Source organism: Chironomus tepperi, unplaced genomic scaffold (assembly GCF_022539635.2).
Source record: "Chironomus tepperi strain 1889 unplaced genomic scaffold, CSIRO-AGI_Ctep_v1 contig_128, whole genome shotgun sequence".
NCBI lineage: Eukaryota > Metazoa > Arthropoda > Insecta > Diptera > Chironomidae > Chironomus > Chironomus tepperi.
In genome coordinates this window covers 1,151,486-1,176,265 of record NW_027226250.1, presented here as the reverse complement: position 1 = coordinate 1,176,265, position 24,780 = coordinate 1,151,486, and the positions used below count along the sequence as shown (strand labels likewise).

General features: G+C 32.6%; 1 protein-coding gene across 1 annotated transcript; it reads left to right on the top strand.

The window, feature by feature from the left end:
- The first annotated feature begins 1,705 nt into the window (after nt 1-1,705).
- LOC139087661 (ras-related and estrogen-regulated growth inhibitor-like protein) lies at nt 1,706-23,012 on the top strand. The gene is made up of 5 exons (XM_070636539.1): nt 1,706-2,211; nt 16,120-16,241; nt 18,259-18,572; nt 19,849-20,017; nt 20,089-23,012. The coding sequence occupies exons 2-5, from the start codon at nt 16,166-16,168 to the stop codon at nt 20,226-20,228; spliced, it is 699 nt and encodes a 232-aa protein (XP_070492640.1). The 5' UTR covers nt 1,706-2,211; nt 16,120-16,165; the 3' UTR covers nt 20,229-23,012.
- The last annotated feature ends 1,768 nt before the right edge of the window (nt 23,013-24,780 follow it).

The following is a 24,780-nucleotide window of genomic DNA, read 5'->3' as shown; positions in this document are numbered from 1 at the left end:
AGCATAAAGACAGTTTAAGGCGCCAACTGAGAAAGGTCATGGATCCCAGTTGATATGTACGTCTAGCGAAGTAAATAAGGAAGAGATGTATTTAGCTAGGGAGTGGGAATTGTTCTTATTATACCCAATGGTGAACCATTGCACATTGGTTATTATAGAAATCTAATTCCAACAAGGGACATAACTCTATCGCTGACTATCGCTTTCCAATCCCCGATTCCTTGATTGTATTCATCCTGAATAAAAGAAACATTGAACATGTTGTTGCTAAATACCTATTTTAAATTACCTACTCGTGTATATTCAGTAGACTATTTTGACAATCGCGATTTAAAACGTATGAAATAATGTTTTGCAAATATTACTAATCCCCTGACTAATTCCATACAAAGTAAGGAAATTTATAACCTTAATAAACTTGATGTAATTACATTATTTTTTATTAGACAATAGAATTTAAAGACTATAATTTTACAATTGAATATAGAAGTCATCTATAATTGATCAAATACACAATGCATAATAATTGGAAATAGATTCTGATTTACTGTCTTTTCCTTCAAAACGAAATAAGAAAAGCGGTGCGAATTTCGAAAGAAATGTGAATAATGATCATGATAATATGTCTGGAATTCGCAAAGCAATAAAAATAAACTTACACATACAATCAAAGAGTAAATTCTTTACTATATTCATCATCATCTTCAGTTCAGTCACTAGGTGAGGAAGTTTTCTGATCATAATTACAATAATAATTGGAAAAATATCTATCAGCAAAACAATAGTTTACTCAAGAACTGAGAACTGTTTAAAATATGCAACTGTTTTGAGTATAATTCATTCATTAAGAAAAAATCTTCACGTGGAATAATCTGTAGAAGAAGTAAGCTTGTTTTTACTAATGGGCAATTCCTTCTTTCCGATTCAATAGTCATGATTTCAACAACAATAACAAGACTTCGGATTTTCTTCATTCATAATAGTTAAATTTGTTTACAAGTAACAGAGGAATGCTGTAAATATGTGAAAGCTAAGTGTTATGGGGATTAAGGAGTGGTGTGAATTTGGGGATCAATCCGTTCATGCTGCAAATTGAATTTTGATGTATTTTTAGAAGGTTTTAAAGGTTATTTTAAATTTAGACACTATGGACATTATTGAAACTTAGATCCGCTCCGAATAGCCTAATCTGTTTCTAGGACACCCTGCGTCGTCGTGGCCTTGATGACCCAGTGAGAGCTGATTAGGATTCATTTTTAAGGCGAAAAATGCAATTTGTTAAATTGGCTGTTCGGGGCAGCTTTAAATAAACAATTCAATAATTGCCCCTTCTGATGCAATACCCGAGTCCATGACCCACGATCAACATACTCTAACGTATACAACCTCCCATCATGAATGCTAACGAAAAGTTATTAAACCTACATCAATCAATTTTAAAGAAAATTCATAAAAGTCATATGATGAATAACAAGAAGCAATAAAGATCTGGAATTTCCTGTACGTTACAGTTATTGAATAACAACAGACATATGCGAATAAACATGCGACAAATTGCTCGCATGCGCACAATACAACATGCGAATAATCATCTGTTGAATGAGAGAATTTACGAAAGGAAAATGTGAGAATTTAGAGGGAATATTTTGTATTTTTGGTTTATAACAAACGATACGATCGAGAAAATTGTCAGTTACTTCATGCTCCTCTAACTGTTCACAAGCTCTTAAAAGAAAAGAAAAAAGAGAAAAGAAAAAATTAGAAAAGAAAAAAAAAAAATTGGAGAAAAAAGTGAAAAAAAAAGGAAAATATTTTCAAAAATTTGAAGTGAAAAACCAGATGAAAATTAAAAGAAAAAATCAGCAGTGTTTTTAAACTTCATCTCAATAGAATATTTTGGTGTGAAAAATTTTATAAAAGTGTAGGAAGACGACCGGCTCAAATGTTTACAATAATCATTAGAGAATTTTATAATATCAAGTTAAACATTCAAAAGTAATAAAGACGGAGATAAAGAAAGATAACTTAGAAAATATATCAAAAAACGCAAAACTCAATGAAAGACTTAATCAAGTGCAATTTTTTTCGAATAGACACAAATTGTTAAAAAGTTGTGAAGAAAAATATTTACATTTGGAAAAAAAGTAATCATATCCTCTGGCTTAAAAAATCATACCCAGATCTGGAATTTCCATAATTTTAAATAAACAAGTGAGTATGAATTTTTTATTGACATCTTCGAGGTTAATACCAGACATAAATAAAGCTGTGCATTAAATTCTAATTTATTTGAGATCGAAGTCGACTTTGGTTTGCTGAAAACTGATTAAATTCCGAGTTTACACTCAGTAAACACAGTTTTCCAATTTTGAAATTTGCTTGGAATTTTTTCTGTTTTCTTGTGAAGTACAAATTGCGATTATTAGCCAACTATGATTTGTGAAAATTGTGATTTTGGTGAAATTCCTCAAAAAAATTTCTGCTATCACTTGTGAAGTATAAAATTCCATACAAATTTCAAAATACATTTCTCAGCCAACTGTGATGTAAATTAAATTTGATTTCGATCTCTCTAAAATAGTCCTAAAGTTTGAATGAATGAATCACAAAATCTGACAAATGACGATGAGTACAGAAATTTGTCAAAATCTGTCAGTTTAAATATTTAAAGGAAATGAGAAAAAGAAAAGTCTTAAAAGATCAATTGTGAATGGTTAAGCAATTTATTTAAAGCACAAAAAAATGTTCAAACGAGAGAAGATTTACAAAATATTTACACTTAAAATACTTGCTGAATACTCCATAGACAAGAAAAAAATTGTTTGGGAATTCACAGCACATTTAAGCATCTCCAAAAAAAAGAAAATTACCTCAGTCTGAGTAATCAAATCGGAAATCCATCAAGCCGAGGAAGCAAAGAATTATTCCTGAGTGTGTTTAAATCTTCTCCCTGATTAATTAACTAGCTCATATCCATTTGACCAATTGGTCTATTAAATTTTATGTATAAACCTACAGGAATTTTTACTGTTTTAAACAATTCCAATCGTGTGGAAAAGTTCATACGCCTACATAGAACAGCTCTAACATTTGGCTTGTATGGATTCTGTTGAGTCATAGTTTCTGTTCATGCATTTTAAGGATTTCACATCATAAAAAGTGACCTAGAGCTTTCCAGCATAAATTTTATGTTTTAGAAACATTTGAAATAGAACTTCTAGAACATTTCAAAATTCTGCTTAAATAGATCCAAATTCCTCTACATTTTACAGTATTTAGAGGTAATAAATACTGCAGGCTATAAAATCAATCAGTGCCAATTACAAACTTTTAACTCACGTTTATCAAATTACAATATTAATTGATTACTCAATCCAAAAATAAATCGGAACCGATGATAAATTATTTATCATATTTAATGAGCAATTAGAAAACATTGTTTTAGGATGGTTCATTTATTTTTTTAAGCGAAAATTCATGAATATTTAAATTTTCTCGATTTTCCTTTAAAATGAGCATAAATTTGAAAATATTAAGAAAAAATTCGAATTTTCTTCGAACACTAGTTGTAGCCAAGTCAGCCACATGGGGTAGAAATAGCTGAAAATTCAGCTTCAGATCGACTTTTCTCTGATTTGAGGTTAGAATCCTGCCTGAGGCAAGAGTCATGGTGGTCTGGGGTCAGAGTCATGCTGACCATGGACTGAATTCTCAATCATTCCTACGTCTTGTTCCTTCCTGGAATTTGCAAGACACTTGGGGTTTAAAAATGATTTTCTTCGCCTACTTTGTATTGTTCGTGTAGGTATGATAGGGAAAACTGAATAAATTCCTTGATAAACCCTAACATTAATGCCAGACAACGCACTTCACACATGGTTTTCTCATTGTTTATTCGAAAAATGTTCAAAATATCGACATCCAGCTTGGATTCATAACATCAAATCTTCCCATAATCACAGATAATCTCAAGAAACTTTCCAAAACCAATAATACATAATAGATAAAAGTTTAAGCAGTTAATAATCCAAAAAGTTAGTAATCGATGTGCAATATTTGGGGTAAATAAACTCATCAATAAGTTGAGAACAAAGAGTTGAAGATTCGCTAATAGAGAAGGAAAATAATCCTTTTATTTGATGAAAAGCATAAACAAAACAAAGTCTTAACATTGCTTATCGTTCACTGACTTGATGCATGTGGGTGTACCATATATATCATGAATTTGATAGATAATATGTATGTGATACTCATCCTCCTATTAAAGATTGATAAATGTCAAGGCATCAACTTTCAGTTATACATATGTGCGTAAATGATTCATTGGATATCGTGCAAACTTTTATTTTCTTCTTTCCGCACAAATTGTACTGTTTGAGGAAAACAAAAGAAAAATCGAGAAAAATAAGAAAAATTCCCAAGTGATGAAGAAATCAAAAAAAAATTTATTTGCCAGATGTCTTTAAATGGGAGGTACTAAATGTCGAAAAATTTGCATTTAACAAAAAAGTTCAATACAATTAACCCAGATAAAAGAACACACGCGACTCCAAAATAAAGACAAATAATGTTTTCAAATTGTCGCGACATGTGAATCTGTGTCGAGAACATTAGCTAACAAGAAAATCCATCAACAAACACTTTAGTCGTCAAATTTATATTGTGGGGACGTGCCTCTTAAAACTATTTAGTGTGCTGCACACAGACGATTGGAATGTTGACTCATTATTTAGTTTAAGAAAATTAGAACAAGTCAAGATATCGATTAACATAAACATAGACGAGTATTACCTTAACATGAAATCCTCTTTACCCATATTCTGTTCTCGTTATCAAAACAAATAGGCAAAAGACCTTCACAGGTGATGATGAAAATGAAAATTTTTCATCTGTGCAGATTTTTTTTTTTTTTTTTTTTTTTTTTTTTTTTTGTTTTCATTTTATTGGCTAGGCTGTATTACAATATTTCTTAAATTTGATATGCAACATATTGTGGTTTTTTCGTTAATTTAATTCATTAGCATCATAATATTCTTCAAAGAAGCATTCTTTTACTCGAGATTTAAACAGGTTAATAGAGTATGTGTTCTTAATTGTCTGGTTTAGTGAGTTATACAGAATAAGAGCTCTTATGAAGAATGTCATACCGCCTAGTTGTGTGTTGGACGTTGGAATTACAAAGTTTCCTCTAGCTCTTGTTCTATGGCTGTGTCTCTGATTTGCTGTGATGAGTGTGACATTGCACTTGAGCATGTTCGATATAATTTTAAAAATATTAATACTCATGTTAATTTGACATAGAGCGCTAACAGGAAGGATTCTAATGCTGTATATTTCTGACTTCGAACAATACCATTCCTTTCTCAACAATATTCTTAGGCATTTTCGCTGTGTGACTTCCAACGACTTTAAATTAGACTTTGACGTTGCCGACCATACATTGCACATGTATGTGAGTCTAGACTGCACATGAGCGTAATATAAATCTAATGCCGTCTTATCAGAAATGAATCTCCTTGCTCTTTTGACCGCGTAGGAAAACGAAATGATTTTTTCTTTAATTGTTTGGATGTGCTCATGGAACGACAATGATTCATCCAGGGTTAGACCTAATAACTGAATGCTTTCCACACGCTCTAGTTTTTTTCCACAAAACTGGATATTCATTGCCGTTTCGGTGAAATTTTCGAATTTCTTTCTGTTGTGAAACATCATATACTTTGACTTCTCAATATTAGGTGCTAAACGATTCACTTTCAGCCAATCTGTTATGAGATCCAAGTCATGTTCTACGCAGTATTTTAATTCGGTTGGATTTTCAGCAATGTTGATCAATGATATGTCGTCGGCGTATAACACCAGCTTGCCAGTGGTGCCAATATTGAAAATATCGTTTATATAGATATTGAAGAAGGGGTTAGATAAAATTCCACCTTGTGGTGTGCCTGAGCTAGTCTTTCTGAAGGAACTTATGACTTCATTGATTTTCACCGCCTGTTGTCTGTTTTCGATGTACGATATCAATAGATTAAGGAAGAATTTGTCAAACTGTAATTTTCTAAGCTTATAAACTAGAATTTCATGGCTTATCGAGTCAAATGCTTTCGACAGATCGATGCAGGTCAGTGAGACTGCCTTTCGATTGTCGAGAGCATTGTAGACATCGTGTAGGATGTGTATGACAGTTATTTCCGTGTTCGAGTTCTTGACGAACCCAAATTGGTTAGAGTTAATGATTTTATTTGATTCAAGGTGATCCTGTAACCGTCGATGAATGGCATATTCGAAAACTTTACCTAATATTGGGTTAACTGAGATGGGGCGGTAGTTATTCTTAATTTTCTTGTCGCCTGTTTTGAAAATCGGCGTTATTATTCCAATTTTTAAGGCGTCAGGAAATACACCAGTGAAAAGATATCTATTTATCAATTTGGTCATATTGCTTATGAGTGCTTTTGCATGAAATTTTATGAAATTGTTAGTCATACCATATAAGTCTGCTGCAGTAGATGGTTTTAAATTATTAATGATCAAGCTTATTTCGTCCTCTGTTACTGGTGGACATGTAAAGTTCTGGCTAATTTCATATGAAAGATTATGTCTTGTACCTGCTGTGCTTTGAGTGGCAGACCTAACTGAGTCGAGTGGATTATTGTTAGCAATATTGATAAAGAAATTATTGAAGTAGTCTGCAATCGCTTTTGGATTCGTAACTGATATGCCATTCTCCGACAAGATTGAGCAAGATGGAGCATAGTGATTTGATTTATTATACAGGATTGAATTAATGTTGAGCCAAGTTTTCCTTGGGTCATTAAGGTTTTCTGTGAATATCCTATCATAGTATGCTTTTTTGGAATTTTTAATTGTCTTGTTTACTAGATTTCTATAGTACTTGAATCGACTCTTCAACTCATTACAATGTGGGTATCTCGCTACCAAATTTATAAATCTGTTCCTTATCTCAATTAATTCACGAGTCTTCTTGTCTACATATGGTTTGATACATTTCAGGTGCTTTTTAGTCTTAGATGTATTATTAGCAATGACCTTTCGGATTTCTGTGGTTAGATCTTCAAACGATTCGCACTGTATATTTTCTAAACTTTTTGAATTGTGAATTTTAATGTTATTGACGCGCTTTAGCTGAATTATCTTCGAGTTTTCATGTTTTGATGATTGTCTTTGTATTCTCAGAAAAATATTCTTGTGGTCAGCAATATTATCAAAGTAGAACATATCATGCGTTAGACTATCTTCATAGAAATGAAGGTCAGTAAAAATATGATCGATGCAAGTGCTAGTGTTAAATCTATAATTAATGCGAGTAGGATATTCTATCGAAGTTGAGTTAAGGAACACTAAGCCATTTGAATTAACGATATCTTTGTAATCTGTAACGAGTGGAGACGTTCTATCAAAGATATTAATATTAAAATCTCCAAAAAAGTAAATTTTCCTATATGTGTTTAACAAAATATCAAGCTTGTTTAGGAAGAGTCTTCCATCTTGGTCCAACTGATTGCTGGGTTGCCTATATGCCAAACCGAAGTGTATATTTAGATTAAGTAATGATATTATGATAAAATTATTGTTGTTAATTGACTCTTCATAAGCCAGATTTGCAGTGTCAAAATCGTTTAGCACAAATATTGTGGCTCCACCTCCAGTCGAGTTCTGTCTGGTGGAGTGTATCGCGTTGTAATTTGTTAGATTAAAGAATTGTGTTTCTGATGGCTTAATCCATGTCTCCACGATTAAAATAATATGAATTTTCATGTTTATGGTATCTATAAAGTATTGTAAGTCACTCAGCGAGTTTCTGAGGGATTGAGCGTTCACGTAGAGACAATTAAGATTATTCGAGGATTTTGTGCTACTCGGAAGACCATTATGATGCTTTACAATAGGTAATATTTCAAAATTATTGTAACTGTCCATATAATTTTTTTTTTTTTTATATATATATATTTCGATAAACTATCCAAGATGAGAATGCTGTTAAATTGTATTAGCTTTTATAATTCTTTAAGATTATAGTGGAAGTAAGTATTTGATTTCGAGAGTTCCATCCTAGTTTACACCAAAGAAACAGGGTTATTCAGAATGTTATCGAGTGTCTAAAATTATCCAATCAATTATTTGTAGTGAAAAAAGAGAGGAAAGAGAAAAGAGAAACGAATCCTTCAAAATGGTTATGCAGTAGAACATACATTTAACGTTTTCACGTTCTTGCTGTATGGCTGACGTAATGAACATTAATAAAGTTTTTTGGATATTAACTTCATGGCAGTTTTCTCGTTTAACTTCTTAAATCACATGTCGTCTGACCATTGCAAAGTTCCCTTTAGGCATCATGGATTCGTCATCTGACCTGATGAAGTCTAAAGTCGTATGTCATTTGCCGCGTATGTACTAGGATAGCGAGGATTTTAACTGACTTGACACTAGCGATGCTTCCACATCACGATGTTCATACCATGCTCAGACGAGCAGGTGTCAAGTATATGAAGGATTAGCGTAGTTTCGTGCCAACTTTCTAATCTTCACTTGAGACCTTGTTACAAACATTTCTCAAACCATAGAACTTCACGATTCCGTCTAAGACCTAATGAAGTGCGATGACGTGTCAAGTTTCGCGATAATGCCATTTTTGTAGATAAAGTTCATGTTTAGTTTAACATTTAATTCTGACATTGCTATTTCGATACTATTAATTCAAAAATACGCGATGGAGACAAAAATTTTTGATAATTTTTTTGATTTGGATGTACTGTGAGTGAATATGAGAGGACACTTATTTTATAACATTCGTAAAAAGTTGAAATGCACAAAGAAAATGGTCAATTTAAGTTTTATCACACTGGTGGTAAATCCAATGATCATGATGAAGAGAATTAGAGACTAAAAGATGACTGAACATCTTGTAACGTCTCACAAGGGTTTGAATTTTGCTTATCATTTGTCTTTGGCGTTAAAAGTGTGTTAACGGTTTTCATGAAATCGAATTTGGTGCGTTTTTCTTTAGCACAAGTACTAAAGAAGAATAAAATAATAATTTTTTGTTTACATTTTGCCATAATTTTTTTTTCTGATACTTAATTATTTGAATTACGCGATTGAGGATTAAACTGCGGGAAGGATAAAGCATTATAAATTATTTGAAAAAGAGAATAACTGTTGATGGAGCTCTCGCAATCGATACTTTCTTGGGAAATTGTGATTAAGGTATTTAGTTGAAGTTTAAGTTTATTGATGTGATCTATAATTTTTGTGCAGAATAACTCACTGATTACATTTTAGGTACATTGATGCTGTTAGATCTCAACACTTCCTTCAAATGATCGACGTCGTTTAGTTGAATAGGATCCTGATTCTTAATTCTGATGTTTATGCTGCCGTTTGAAATCCAGACACCTTCAATCAAATCGTTCTTTTTCCTTGCACTTCGTGCTAGATTAAATATATCTCTGTTGGTGCTGGTCATAGGTGTGCGGAATTCGATGATGTTAGTTCTGTGTATATCAGATTCCTGAAGAGTGAATATATTCTCATTTATTATCGGCACAAATTTTTTGTTGACGTCTTGATGTTTTGTTTTTATGAATTGCAGGAACTTCTTCTTATCGTTTATCGATTTAAAGTGAAGATGAGCGCTTTTTGACTTAAATTTGTCATTGGATGATATGTTGTGAGTCATGATCGTTTCCTTGAAGATGTTGTTGGACCACTTGTTCATTTCATCAATGAATTTATCTTCGTTCATAGTCGTAGCAATGTTTATCATTGTTAGTTGTTTCTCGAGTAATTTTTGATTTAGCATATTTATTTGGTGCTCGTGGCTATTCACTTTGCGTTTATTATATGAGTATTCCTCTTCAAGACACATTACTTCTGCTCTAACATCGACGATATCATTTTTCACTTGCTTCATGTCATTGATCAGTGTCTCGAGTTTACTGTCGAATTTTTCTGACAGCTCATCAATTTTTTGGCTCATTGCCGTCATGTAATTTCTCATCTCCTCCATGAAGTCTTTAATTTCCGGCTCGGTTTGTGGCATTTCTTGGCACTGTTTTTGGATTCTATCTCGTTCTGTTCTGGTGAGGTATCTGAATGCTTTCTGACGCTTGCTTTAGGAGTTTGATTTTTTGTGAAGAATAGAGTTTGTTTGTTTTCTCTGTGCGGAGATCCAGGCATCTCAGGACAACAACCAACGATATTTATGGGTTAATCGGCAAACAATTATTCTTTTTCACTATTATATATATATATTATATATAATATTTTTTGGCTACTTCTTCTTTAATCACTGCAAAAGTGATAATTAACAGCTTCCTCAAACAATCTGAACTTAATTTCCTCTTAGGAGTATCTCGCATGCCAATAGATCAATTTATCCAAATGCGTGTGTTGTGTTTATACTCAAGCAGCATGCTAATGCAATATGTCTATCGGAGGGAATTGAGAGAGAGATAAGAAGAAAATTTCTCAATGACTTTACACAATCCGTGCTTAATTAGTCGTTTTTTTTTGTTTCGATTCTTCTTCTTTTCGGGAATGAATTCTTTTAATCTATTTGCTATTTATATATCCACATTTCAATGTGGCATGCATAAATTATTGTGCATCGTGTCGAGAGGCATGGGAAACTCCTTTTAGATAATACTTTTAAGTTAGTTCTATCAATATTCCCATTCATAAGGTAGCTCTTGTTCCAATTTTTCCTGCACTTCAAGTTTCTGCTTCAATTTAGTTTTGATTTAGTACTATAAGCAGTTGGAAGCACCAAAACTTCTGAAAATCCAAATTTGGATATGATGGGATTCGAACCGACGTTCTTCAAAACTATCCCAAATATTTGAGCCAAACACCTTACAGTATACTCTACGGAGACATTTAACTACTTTGATCTAGGTGGGCAAAGAGATCATGTTAAGAAGTGCTTAGGGAGTTTCCACATCTTGGCATCCTCTATGGTGAATTGCAGCAACAAATAACTTTACAAATGTTTTTAAATTCCCCAATTTTTATAATGAAATCTTCTCAATTTCTGATCGCATTTCTTCCCTTACATATACCCTATGGCATACCATATAAATTGGGTAACCTAAAAAAGACGAGAGATACCTCTTAAATGCTTCGAAATAGAAGAGGAAAAAAAATAAGATCAATAAAATTTACGACATCAAAAAAATACACATTAAGCAGATTAATTTCATTTATGGGAGAGTCTCGCTTTTTGAATTAAGCTGTAAAATGAATATTGCAAGGAAAAATTGACTGTTTGTTGCTTGGCGAATTCCTTCAAAATTTATTTCTCAATATTTTCTCGACCAAAAAATATAGTTTAAGTTGCCAAGCTGAAGATCTTATTTATCTTTTCACATCTTTCAGTGCCAATTAAAGAGACTGTTTTTACTTGAACACAAAGGACAATTATCAAGTCATAGTGAAAGTCAAGTATGCAAATTTGGTGCGAAATCAGCTTTGCAACGCGAGCTTGACTCACGAGATCTGTAAATATTTAAAAAGATCAGGAAAATGCCTCAAATACCACGTCATCGTTTACTTTGAAAGTTTCTCTCATTTCCTTATAATTTTTGAGCTGACTTGAAATTCTTTTCGTCTATCAAATTTGTTTCAAATATGAATTAGGGAAGGTTTGGAAGTTACGTAACACTTATGAGAATTGAAGGAGGGGCATGCAACTATGCTATGGAATACGAATATTGCGATTCCAAACTGAAACGCCATGAATTCTATCCATTGAGTGGTTTCAATCATAGATTGCCATGAATAACACTGCGACAGGAGGAATGGAGTCTAAAAAAGCTAAATCAAACGAGACTTATCCTCCAAACATTCCCTAAGAGACAAGAAGCAATCAATAAAGTAATTTCAAAGAAGTTAGCAACAACAGCCATTAAATGCTTTTTATTCATAATATTAAGGTTCTGAATAGCAGAAAAGTCATGAAACTCATAAAACTTGACCGAAAAATCACCAATAAAATATGAATAATTCACCTTATCGCATTGACCTAAAAAACAAGGAACAATAATAATAAAATGTCATTTCCTACGCCTAAGTCTTCTTCTTACTTAATGGTATATAAGCTGGAATTTTTTTCAAAATAAATATATACAAGAAGACACGAATGAATAGCAAAGAGGCAGTGAAAATACTTCACAACAGAATGAAAGAAAAAGATAAGTCACCCCGCAAAATGTAAAGAAATTTTTTTCTTTCTTTTCACTGCTGAACGATGAAAAACTAAAAATAAATGCACAAGAATTTTAAAAATGTTCATTCGTCGTCGTCTTCGCTGTCGAATTTGTAACCAGCACCAATTTTCATTATGTTTGTTTTTCTTTTAACGACTGCAGCTCATCGTGAATGAGACATTAAATGTATCGTCTTGATTTCGTCTAAAAAAACCTAAGTAGTTACAAGTATAAAATATTTGTTCAAACATTGAAACCTTTCATCACACGATTTATGTCTTTCTTGTTGCTTTATTTTCATTATTGAAAAGAGTCATTTCCCTAAGGTAGTGGTGGGCAACCTTTGTGATGCGACACACTATTGTGTCATGAAATGACAAGAATCAGATTCTTTGCGCTGCTTGCTACCAAGTTGTCCCTCGAAAACCATAGTTTGCCCACCACTGCCCATATATAAAGGGAATCAAGTTGACTGGCAACTAAAGTTTAATGTTTAAGAAGAGAAATGTCACACATAATTAGGTTTCCATTCGCTATTGTCTCATAGAATTGATTTGAATCGTGTACAAAACGAATGGCCTTAATCTTCATTATGCAATGCAATTGAGAAGAAGAAAGTTTCTATAAAAAAAGAAAAATCAGCTTGGGTTGATTTCTGTGTATGTACGTGAACAATTTTTGATGAAATTCCTGATTAGGATACAATAAGCATATTGAATAGAATGAGTTATTACGTCACTATGAACATCTGGCATTTTATCAATTCCTTTCCACTCAAAATCGATGAATCAGAAGTTTATTTTTGATTTATGGGCAGAATTTCTACGTAATAAAGAGTCTATGACGAATTGTAATGATGATGAAGAAATAGGAGAAATACCTGACGTGCAATATAAGCTTCCGCAATAAAGGAAAACCAAAATAATCATAATTTTATTCTTGCAATATTAATTTGGACGTGTTGTTTATAAATGTGACGCTTAGAGGTGCTATTCACAGCATTAATTTACGATGATAAAAATGTTCGCTTTTCACGCTCTCGTGCCTGATTTTTGTTCATTTTCATTCCTACAAATATAGAAGGAATAATATGAAGATTTTGATTTTTATTTTCATTCACAACTTTTAAAATCTTCTGGCGCCTGATGACATTTTTTTCATTCAATCTCATACTCATCTCTCAATCTTCATCATACATATATTGATATTAATTGAGTGATGCTCTTAAGATGCTCAAGCACTTAGATACAAAGTCGACAGAATAAACTAGTAAATCGGTTCAATTACTGACATATTATTAGATTCTTATGTTAAGCATGCTTCAGCCCGTGAATATCAATGGCATACACAATAATAAAAGGTTACAGACTAGGAATAAGGACACATGAGCGAATAATTTTCGTATTTTCTAAGAAATCTTGCTGAGTAATGTCCAACATTGCCATGGCAAATGAATGCAAGTACAAATCAATCTTCACACAGCGGTATCTAAGAGGCACTGTTTCACTCTTCATTCCTACTTTTCTATTTCATGAAAGAAAAACAAACACGTGGACGAGTGAGAAATGATGAGTGGGGAAATAAGAAGAAAACGTAAGAAAATAAGAAAATTGAGATAAAATTTCCGGTGCATTAATTTGGCATAGAAAATGTGAATGATTGAAGGATTTATGAGTTTCAAACTGCTATTAGGTCATCTTTTTCACTTTTATATTGACAATCACATCCTTTCTAGAATTGTTACTTATAACTCAATTCATCATTCATACGAAAAAAAATTGAATTCACCACCCCCTCCCCTCCAATTCACCACCCCTTCTTGCCATTTCACCACTTTCAAAGTCACCTCCAATTGACCACACCACTCCTCCAATTGACCACACTAACCAATCAATTAACCATCCCTAACCTGGAATTCACCACCCCATCCATATCAATTCACCACCCTCAGTTCCAATTCCCCCTATGGCTAACAATTAAAAACTCTACAATTTATATAACAATTAATCAGATTTTTCAATCCGCAAACAAGTTAATTGAATGGATTACAATTTTTCACAAAAATATGAGCTATAAATAACCATCATCGATACATTTCATCACATAATCTCAAAATGGCAAATCCATCAACAAAGCCATCAATAGAGGAATTAAATAAATACCCACAAAAAAAAAGTTTACAATATTATTGCCGATCAGATGGAAAAAAAGAGAGAAAATCTGAAAAGCTTCTTATTTTTTTTTTTGGCCATACAACATTTCTTGATTAGCAACAGATGTTTCAATTTTTCATCGCTGTTCGCTTATGAACTCGTAATGCCATTGGCAAGGTTGAAAATTCCTATTGGCTTGAACAACAAGAAGACACAAAAAAAATGTTTGAATCTCATTAAAATTTTCTTCAAAAAAGGTTCCTCATTCAGATTAAGCATAAAGTTTAAAGTTCACAATTCCTAAAAAGACCGGAACGGACTGGGAAATTTATTGAATAAATTTGTTTGATTTCTTAAAAATTCCCACTTTTATCTTGAGTTCCGCTAATGAGTGCACAGGAAAATTGAATGATTTGATAAGAGAAATGTTTGTATCAGGGGTGCACAACCTGTGTGCCGTGATACACAACATGTGTAGCGCGACACATGTAGAAACATCATGAACAGTATGCCGTGATGAGGTTTACAATCAAAGTATGCCATGGAAAACCAAAGGTTGTGCAACACTGGATTTTATTAAAAATGCACTTATCTGCCTAGCCTCTGTAATTCTCCGTACAAACGATTTGTTTGTTTGTTAGTCAATGGATTCCCCGAAGCATTTTCTTATTCGCTTTAATTCATTAATGCGAAATAAGATGATGAGGAATGAAGGGATGGGAAAAGTAAACATTTAAATATTATTATTATTTTTCCATAATTGTTATGATATAAAAATTTCCATGAAAAATCAATATTTTCCCCATTTTTCATCACATTAAAGATTCTTTCACTTTTTTGATTCCACTGTATTTATTATTCAACTTTAATTGGATGAAAATTCCGTTAAGCATCACATCGCGCTCAAAAACTGTCATAATGAATTTATTTCGAATATTCGCGAGTCACAGCTTGCGTCAATTTCTTTAATCGTTTGAGCATCAAATGCGATATAAATAGTTTTAGATGAACAATTCTACTCTGGCTATATCTCCTGGTATCCTCCCTCATTTCCTATGGCTTTTTTTGTGATCAATTAAGATAAAAACAACAATCTTCAATGTCAGCTTATATGCGACTTTAAATGCTTTAAAATTGTGTCCTACGCAAGGAGTGCATTGAGCATAGATTAATTCCATAGTTACGTCGATAGTCATAGTCATTTACATAGAGCAGTGGTTGGCAACCTGGGTGCCAACAAATATAATTTGGAAATGCCATGAACCGTATGCTGTGTGCGGTTTCGGTTGAGACCAACCATCAAGGTGTGCCATGAAATATAAAAGCTTGTCCATCACTGTTTTATAGGAAATACCGAGTTCTAGAACCAAGAAGCGGAAATGAAATTATCAATATTATTAACCTTTGCTGCACGAGAATGTACGAGATGATAAATGTCAGTAGCTTACGGAATTTATTAGTCAATATCCACATCATCATAAAACATATCGTTCAAGATGTTCATTATCCTTCATCCATCTATAGTCGAAGTTAATTCATTTTTTTGCCTACACGTGCTCGATTTTATGTGTTCCATTATAGTTGCGTCGGTGCTATTATGTTAATTCATTAAAAATAGCAATATGATTGATATTATCATTCTACAAACACAGCTCATTCATTTTTATTGCTTCAGCTTTTTTGTTGTCTAGTGCTTGATAATAATGACTCAACTCTCTACTATTTTATTTTCATTTCAGATTGCATTTTTCACTGTACTGTGAAATACAAAACAGATACAACAAGATGAAAACAGAAGAGAAAAGCAACGTACCTAAAGTACGCATAGCTGTACTCGGACAAATGAATGTTGGAAAATCAGGTAAGCACAGTCATAAAAAATGTTCGACCGAGATTGTTTAACATTGAAAAAAAGTTATATCCTTTATATCCTTTAATCTAACCTCAAATTAACAAAACATAACCTACTTTTTTGAGCTTTTTTTATTCTTCTTCGTCATCCTTAATAACACAATATAAAATATATATTTTTGGACTGTTCCTAAAGCAATTTTTATATCTGACATACCAAAAAAGTCATCTCTTATAACATACATTGAATGACCCAGTTTCACAAACTTTTATTTCCACTTTCATCATTTTTAATGATTGTCATGGGCGTTTGAAATGATTTATATCGTTTTTATCTGATTCCAGTAATATTAAAGTGCTGTATCCTTCATGATTATTATTAGTTACAAATAGCAATAGACACAGATTATTACAGGAATTCTATTTACCTTAAAATGAATTTGTCATACAAAAACTGAACTACAAACACATTTTTCTCTGTCAACCTACTTTTAGCCAGTTGTGGGCAACCTGTGTGCTGCCAAGAATTTCAATATGTCTTGAACAGTTTGTCGTGTTTGGAAGTGTTCAGTTTCAGTCGAGGAAACAGTTAGTTGAGCAATTAAAAATAAAAAGGTAGTCCAGCACTGCTTTAGACCAGTTCTCGTGTCTATATTGAAAAGGATTCCAAGTACAGCCATGTATATTTAATCATTTAAACGAATAAAAATGAGGAATTCCTTTGAATGTTTTATTTAATGGAATTTAGGTTAGAATTTCCATAATTTTTGTAGCCGTTGGCTTATACAAATTGCTCATCGGAAGTAAGAAAGGTGAAATTAATTTGATTTTAAGAGAGATTGTCATGTCCGTCGAGTGCTATTTAGATATTCCTAAAAGAAGCATTTCGCACATTTTTAATAATTAATTGAGGTTTTATTGTTCCGTGCGCGACCTAATTTTTATATCAAAATAAATGATAATAAATTGAGGACATGCTCATTTTTCAGATAGGATATTATAAGACAGCATGACCTTTTTCATGCTTTAAACTTTCTTCAATTTTATCTCTCCTTTCGCCTTCCATTATTAAATTATAAAAAATTATTGGAGCACAACTTTGCCGTGTTAGCGAGACTATCTATAATGTCCCGAGCGACACATGTGAAGTAGGCTCTGTCAAGGCTTTATTAAACATCCTTCATTCACATCAAATTGAAAGTCGCATTTGAGTAGCTTTCACATTGCAGCCATGGCAGAGCCCTCCTTCACATGTGTCACTCGGGCACAAATAGACACAATAGACAGAAATTTCATTTTTCATATTGTCTGCTATTTGCCAACAAATTAAAATCAAATTAATTTGATAGATTTTTCATCACTGTACATGAATGAAGTGTAGTACGATGAGTAAAATGAGCAACAACAAAAAACACATTTTACAGACTAGCTTATGCTCATTTAGGTGAAGGTTGCTTGGCTTGTAAAAATTTCATTTTTATTATTATTATTTTCTGTAATTTTCAAGAGGAGTAGGAGAAGGAAAAATGAGTTAAGTGAGGAAACAAGTGAAAATAATAATGCAAAGCTTGCTTAACAATGACATTAATGTAGCTAATAAATTAGGATATAAATTGATATTCCTTTTGTAAAATATCTGAAACATTAAGGATGATGAAAGATGGAATCGAAAGAGCATTTCCATTGTGCAAAATAGCAATAAAATTGATTCATTGCCAACACAAAAAAAATTTGAAGGAAAATTATGAAAAGTAAGAAGTTGTCTGAACTTTGGCATTGCCAGTTATATATCAGTCTAGGGAAGGAATGAATAACAAATAATCATTTGCACTTCGCATAATGTTCAGTAAAAGTTTTCATTGTCTATTCAAAATAGCATGCATCATTGCCAAATTAAATAGAAACAAATGCCAACTATCCTTTTTACTTTACACAATAATGTCTACCTTATTCTCATGAAAGATTTATCTCAAAAAGTGCAAATTAATTAAATTTTCTCTATTTTCATTTTCAAATTTTAATTGCAGCATTGACCGTACGATATCTAACTCGGCGCTACATTGGCGAGTACCGTTCAAATACTGATTTACTTTATAAGCAAACTGTGACACTCGAAAGCGGTCTATTAGATGTTGAAATAATTGATGTGTCTGTCGATGATGACGATGGCTTTCCAATCGAGCAAATCCAATGGGCAGACGCTTGTGTTATTGTTTACAGTATCGTCGATAGACTGAGTTTTGAATATGCAACACGTTCACTTGGCGAGCTTCGTCAATTACAGAATGGACCAGCCGCATATCTCGTTGCAAATAAAGCAGACTTGGATCACTTAAGAGAGGTAAGTTTACATACATGAATGTCCATGTTGAAAGATGAACAAAGGATGTAGCTAGGAAGAGTATAAATCATGTCAACAATATTCAGCATTTTAAATAAATCCCGACTTTACGTCTCGATCATTCCACTTAATAATTGACTGGTAAAGTTTTTTAATATATTGAAGTGGAAATTTCCCATAAGGCAATATGCATGTATAATGCAGTGATGCCGCTAATGAGATGCATGATATGTGCTTGATGATGTTTAAAAAATTTTCCATTCGTTTAATATAAAAAAATTGAAAAGTTTTTAATGTACTTTTTAAAATCAAGGCAAGAAAAGAAGAGATTACAACAGTGGTGGGCAACCTTTGTGTTGCGGTACACACGTGCCATGTCACAATTTGTTGAAAATGCCATGAGCCGTATGTCATGTGCAAGGCTTAGAACCAATGTGTGCCATGAGATACAAAAGGTTGACCACCACTGGATTACAAGTACTGAGCTGTGCATGTGGAAATTATTTTGCAATTTGTGAAAAATTCCAAACGATCAGTTTACGGATGCATTCTAACAAGTCATAAAATATCATCAATTAATATCCATGTCGGATGAGAAAGACGCAAAAAATATTTAATTAAATGCCATCGACATGCTTCCAATAATTGTACTTTTGTACTTCCTTGCTGACGAAAATTTGCTCTTTATGCCTGCCTCATTAAAAATTTATTGCGTTTTTAGTGGCAAATCATTTCGATTGTTAGGACAATGAACTTTAATGTCCCTATTGAAATCAGTTCATTTGTGCTGAAAACTACGATTTTTGTACTCAATAAATTTTACACGCGTAGACTAAATTTTGCCAATTTTGACATCACTTGACTGTCATGAACGTTGTACTCATATATTAACTATGATTGACATAATGTACAGTAAATTGATTCAAAGGTAGCAAATAAATGGAATCATGCGATTGTCACGCATTGCTGTAATGATGATTCTCTTTGGGGTTCGTTCATAAATGATGTCTCACTTTAAATTGGTGGGATTTAATGCTGTTCATTGGCAATTTCATTGAATAGAGGCTGAAAAGCTCAATTTTCATAGACGTCATTAATGAATCACCCCTTTAAATATGTAATGCATATGCGTGGTTGCGTCAGGTGCTCCTGGGTTATTGAATTATACTGAAGGACATAACAAGAATATTGAACCGACATGATTTTGTATTTTCCTGCAGTTTAAATCTATTAAAAATATTTACTTAATATATTTATTGCTTTTATTTATTTCCAGATCCCAGAAACAGAAGGTGCATCACTAGCAGCCTCACATGGTGTCGGTTTCTGTGAAGTTTCAGTTGCAGAAAATTCACCAAATCTCTATAAAGTTTTTGAAAAATTACTGATAGAATCTAGAGCGCGGCCTGTTAAACCTCGTAAATTCTCAGTTAGCAAAATGATAGGTAAGGCTTTCGCAGCTTGAATCTCTAATGAGCATAATGACTAATATACATTCTTTCTTTTAAATAATTAGGAACGCTAATTGGAAATAATGGTACAAGACAGCCTTTAGTAAATCAAGGAACCGTTCAAGTGTGCAATAAAGGTGAATTGCAAAATAAGAATCGACTTTTAAAGCGTCGTCAGGCATTTACAACAGCAGCTTCACTATGACCGAGTGCATGTGTAAATGAATGTTCTGATAATGCAAATTAAATCTAGTTAAACATAATTGTATTATGCCCCATTTATTATGAAGCTATTATGCTAGTTTGTAAGTATCATAAGGATAGTCAGCAACAATTAGACGAAAACTAAATTTTTTGCATGAAATTTTTATAAAATTTGAGTCGAAAAAATGAATTTGATAGCAAGATTTAATTGAGCATATGAATAATATCGTTTTAGATAATTATTCATTAATTAACTTAAGTAAATTTCGCACTGTTTTAGTCATGTAAGAAATGCAATTTTTTTTTTAATTTTTATTCAATGGATTTTCCTTTTGAGTCCATGCGAAATATTTCTGGATCTTGATGATTGAAATTTAATCGATTTTGAGTAAAAGGAAAGATTTTTGTTTTCGGATATAACCCGATTGACACATGTTGAAATATTGACGAGATGGTAATATACTAAGAACCAAGTGGCTGCGACGTGGTGACAACATTTCTAAGTTTTTCACTTAGTGGCTGCGACGTCGTAGCATCATTACAAAATTAAAACTTAGTGGCTGTTACGTGGTGGCAACATTTCAAAATGTGTCACTTAGTGGCTGCGACGTGGTAGCAACATTTCAATATGTGCCAATCGGGTTAGAATGTGACCGAACTAATTTGGCTAATTTTTAAACTATAAAAATGAAATTTTGTTCTTATTAATTTTTCACGAGCGACACAAATGAAGAAGGTTCTGACACGGAGTTCTTAACACTCTGTTAAATCTCTTTAGTAGAGACCAAATAGAAGCCGTATCTGTATGGCGTCAATATGGGTTTAGTAGAGCCCCAAAAGCTCCATTCCAGAGTCTTCTTCATCAGTGTCGCTCGGGTTTGAAAATTAAATTTGTTAGCTCTCGTCAGACAAAAAAAAAAGATAAAAAATCCCTAATTATGACTTCAAAACCTTGCATTTCAAAATAAAAACAGAATCATAAAAACATTAATTCCACATCAAAAAATTTTGTGCGAAAATTGAGTTCAAGAACTACTTCCTCATGTTTCGGAATCATTGAAAGTTGTTCAAAAAACAAATCTGGATTCAATATACTCATTTCTCCTTGAAATAGGAAGCAAATGAAAATAATCAATTTACAGACAAACAAATGGCAATATTCAAAAAACATCAATTCAGTTAAAATAGTACGAAAGGAATTCCAATGACAAATAGATTTCATTTCCCGAATAAGTTCAAAATGAAAAATCTAAACTATATACCCCAAATGAATCACGTCCAAGTCAAAAAAATTTTGTTTACGATATTTTTTGTGATGATGTTTCCTTGACGTTCCTCACTTACACACTATATAGACATATACACAGAAGTATATTATGAAATAGATCACAGACTTAATGATCATTCAAGGTATTTTTCACATTAATCAGATGCAGACGTGACTAGTTTTTCCTCATTCAAATCATCAACATGTCTCCAAAAATTGAAATGTCAGATGAGATTGCATATTAGGAAACGATGAGGCGACGTAGTTATTGCGACATTAAGATGATCACTTTCTATATGAAATTGTCAAGCATGAATTATAATATAAACAAAAATATACAGGCTGAATCGCCATAAAATATTCACTGATCATGCCCACCTTACTCATATCGTGTTGATTCCCCTATTAATTTCGACGCCATTGTAAAGAAGAAAATAAAATTTTTTTGATGTTAATGTTGGAGAATATCTCTCACTGCGAGATATTACAATTTAAATTTGTGGCGCCGCGACGCGTGACAATAAATAAATAACCCCAAAAAACATGAAAAAAAGTCTTAAATTTTCTCACATTCTTGATGATGGAATTTAATCGGACGCCGTTTTGCTATAGTCTAATGATATTTTATGATTTACATACATGTTAATGTGGACTATGCTCCTATGATTTATGCTCACTTCCTCACTTTTGGAGGACATTTTAATTTAAATTCTTTTGAAATGCACGATGAGCTACACAAAAAAAAAGAAGTAAAAATTTCATTTTTATTAATTTTCTTTCCTTGACGAAATTTTTATATTTCAAGCATGGCTGTGAGTAGATATTAAGTAAAGCATTTAGTTAATAAAAAGAAAAAAAAAATCAAAATTGGAAAATTTAATTAAATGAGAAAAATTTCGTGGTTTTCCCATGACAGCAATTGGAGTTTGTGGCGCCTAATTATTATTATTACTTTTTGGGAAAGATTTTCCACTTTTGATGAATTTTTTAATTTAGATCAGGGGTGGACAACCTTTTATTTATCACTGCACATCTTGTTGGAAAGCCTGGACCAAAATCACGGTTCATGGCATTTCCAAAAACTTTTATCGGCACACTAATGTGCCGCGGCACTCAGGTTGTCCATCACTGATTTAGATTGTGGTGAACTCAAACATTTTAATGGATGTCTCATGCTGACTTTAATTTGTCAAAGTCATAAAGCATCCCAAACAGATTTAATCCATCACAATCTTACTTTAACGGATCTAATGAAAAAATGTAAAAGATCAACAATTAAAAACTATGTGATACAGTGAATCCGCAAGAAATTGACCAAGTAGCTAAAACAAAAATTGACACTTTTTTACTGAATAGAAATGATTAAGTACTAAGAGTTGCGGTTTGACTGTAATGCTATAACAATAGAATTTAATTACTTATAAAATCGATGTTTGTATTTGAATACATACTCGTTAATGTTCAATGTAGTATTCGTGACATAAGAATCATGAGAAAATAAGTGAAATAAAAAATCAATAAAAGTTACATAAGAAATAAGAAAGTCTAAATCTTTTTCCTTTTTTCCATACATTATTCTAGGTATTTTACTTCTTTTTTCAGCATGTGCGAAAAATATAATCCAAAACGGATTTTCATAAAATTTCCTCCAATTGCCGAGACATGCAATACTCAATTGATGTGAGCGTGAAAAGATCTGTATTTTCTTCATTTCTGTCTTTCTTTCTTCCTTGTCCTTGAACTCGCAAAATACAGTTCAAAATCCTACAATGCCATTTGATCCCTTCACGTCTGAAAAATAATGAATATTGCTGGGAGCTGATCGTTTATTACGTAACGTGGATTTCCGACATCCTACCCCAGACCTCACTAGCATAATCATCACCGAAAAAAAAAATTCTTTCTTACCCGGACCGTGCTCAGGGGAGTTCCATTTTGGAGAAAATTCTTCTTTTTCTTTCCACAAAAACTCAGTTTTTGCATTTAAACTACTGCACCGTTCGGACGGGACATACCATTTTGTCACACCAGGTATACACATCTGTACCATACAAGTGGTATACGTACACCATATCAGTGGTGTAACTATACCGTAGCTGTGATGTTCCTATACCATACCGTACCAAAATTGGAGAAATCGGTCCTTGACCACACTCTACCCTCATCCACTAAGAGCGTCACGTAACAACTGAACGAACCCATTAAATGGTTAATGCTCGTTTCTAGGCACAATCAAAGCTTTCTGTGGAAAATTCTCCTTCTATATTTGACTGTTATAATCGTTAATTTATCCAATAATTCTGCATGCCTTGATAAAACTAAGAGCGTCGACAGCTTCCACTCAAAATTATATAAATAGCATTGAATTATGCATGTCTTGCAATTTTACTTCTCCTATTCGTATCTTACTTGACATTGTGAAATATTAAGTGTATTTCATTGAAAGTACATAAGGACATAACATTAGTAGATTCCGCACGTTTCCTATTCTTTTTATCTGCTTGTTTCATCCATTTATCCATTCCTTAACCCGTCACGTCAGCGAAAAAGTAAAGCTCTGCTATTCTAAACGTGTTGCCTTTTTTTCCTTTAAATAGAATCTTTTTGAATTATTTTTAGCAATTCTTACTCGAGCATGTAATTTGAGTTTGTTTTATGATTTTTTTGAGACGCATTTCATGGTAGGTCGTTGTCTTTTATATGTTCAATCCTAAACTGTTTTGCACAGACTTTAATTATTTTGATCTTGGCACCGAATATTCGCTAAAATAAAATTCAATCGGATATACAAGAAGCTTGTTTACATCTGAACATTTTATTACATTCATTTTGCCAATAATTTGCTGCAAATATTTATCTAATCTTTAAAGTACATACCACACGAGCTTGACTATCTTAATGTAAATTCGGGAGCCAAACATTTTATTGCATTTTTTTTATATTTATTTTTCTAATTTATTGTTAGCTTTTGAAGCTTTATATCTAACAAAAATGTGCTGAAAAATATTTCGAACCTTTATTAGCAATTAAAGTTAACGTTTACGGAACCTTGTAAACAATTTCGGATAGTGATTATTAGATTTTTGGTGTAAATACTTGTAATTTTTGCTGTATCTTAAGGGGTATGTATGCAAATTACGTCGCACTGACACTTGAAATTCACTTTTTATCAAATATTAAGCCAAAACAAGCGTCATGGTGCTGTCAGGGGCACTCTCAACACGATTGACGAAGCGACCAAAACTACGCACACGACATGCGGTTTATGATTTGAGGAGTTTCGGCG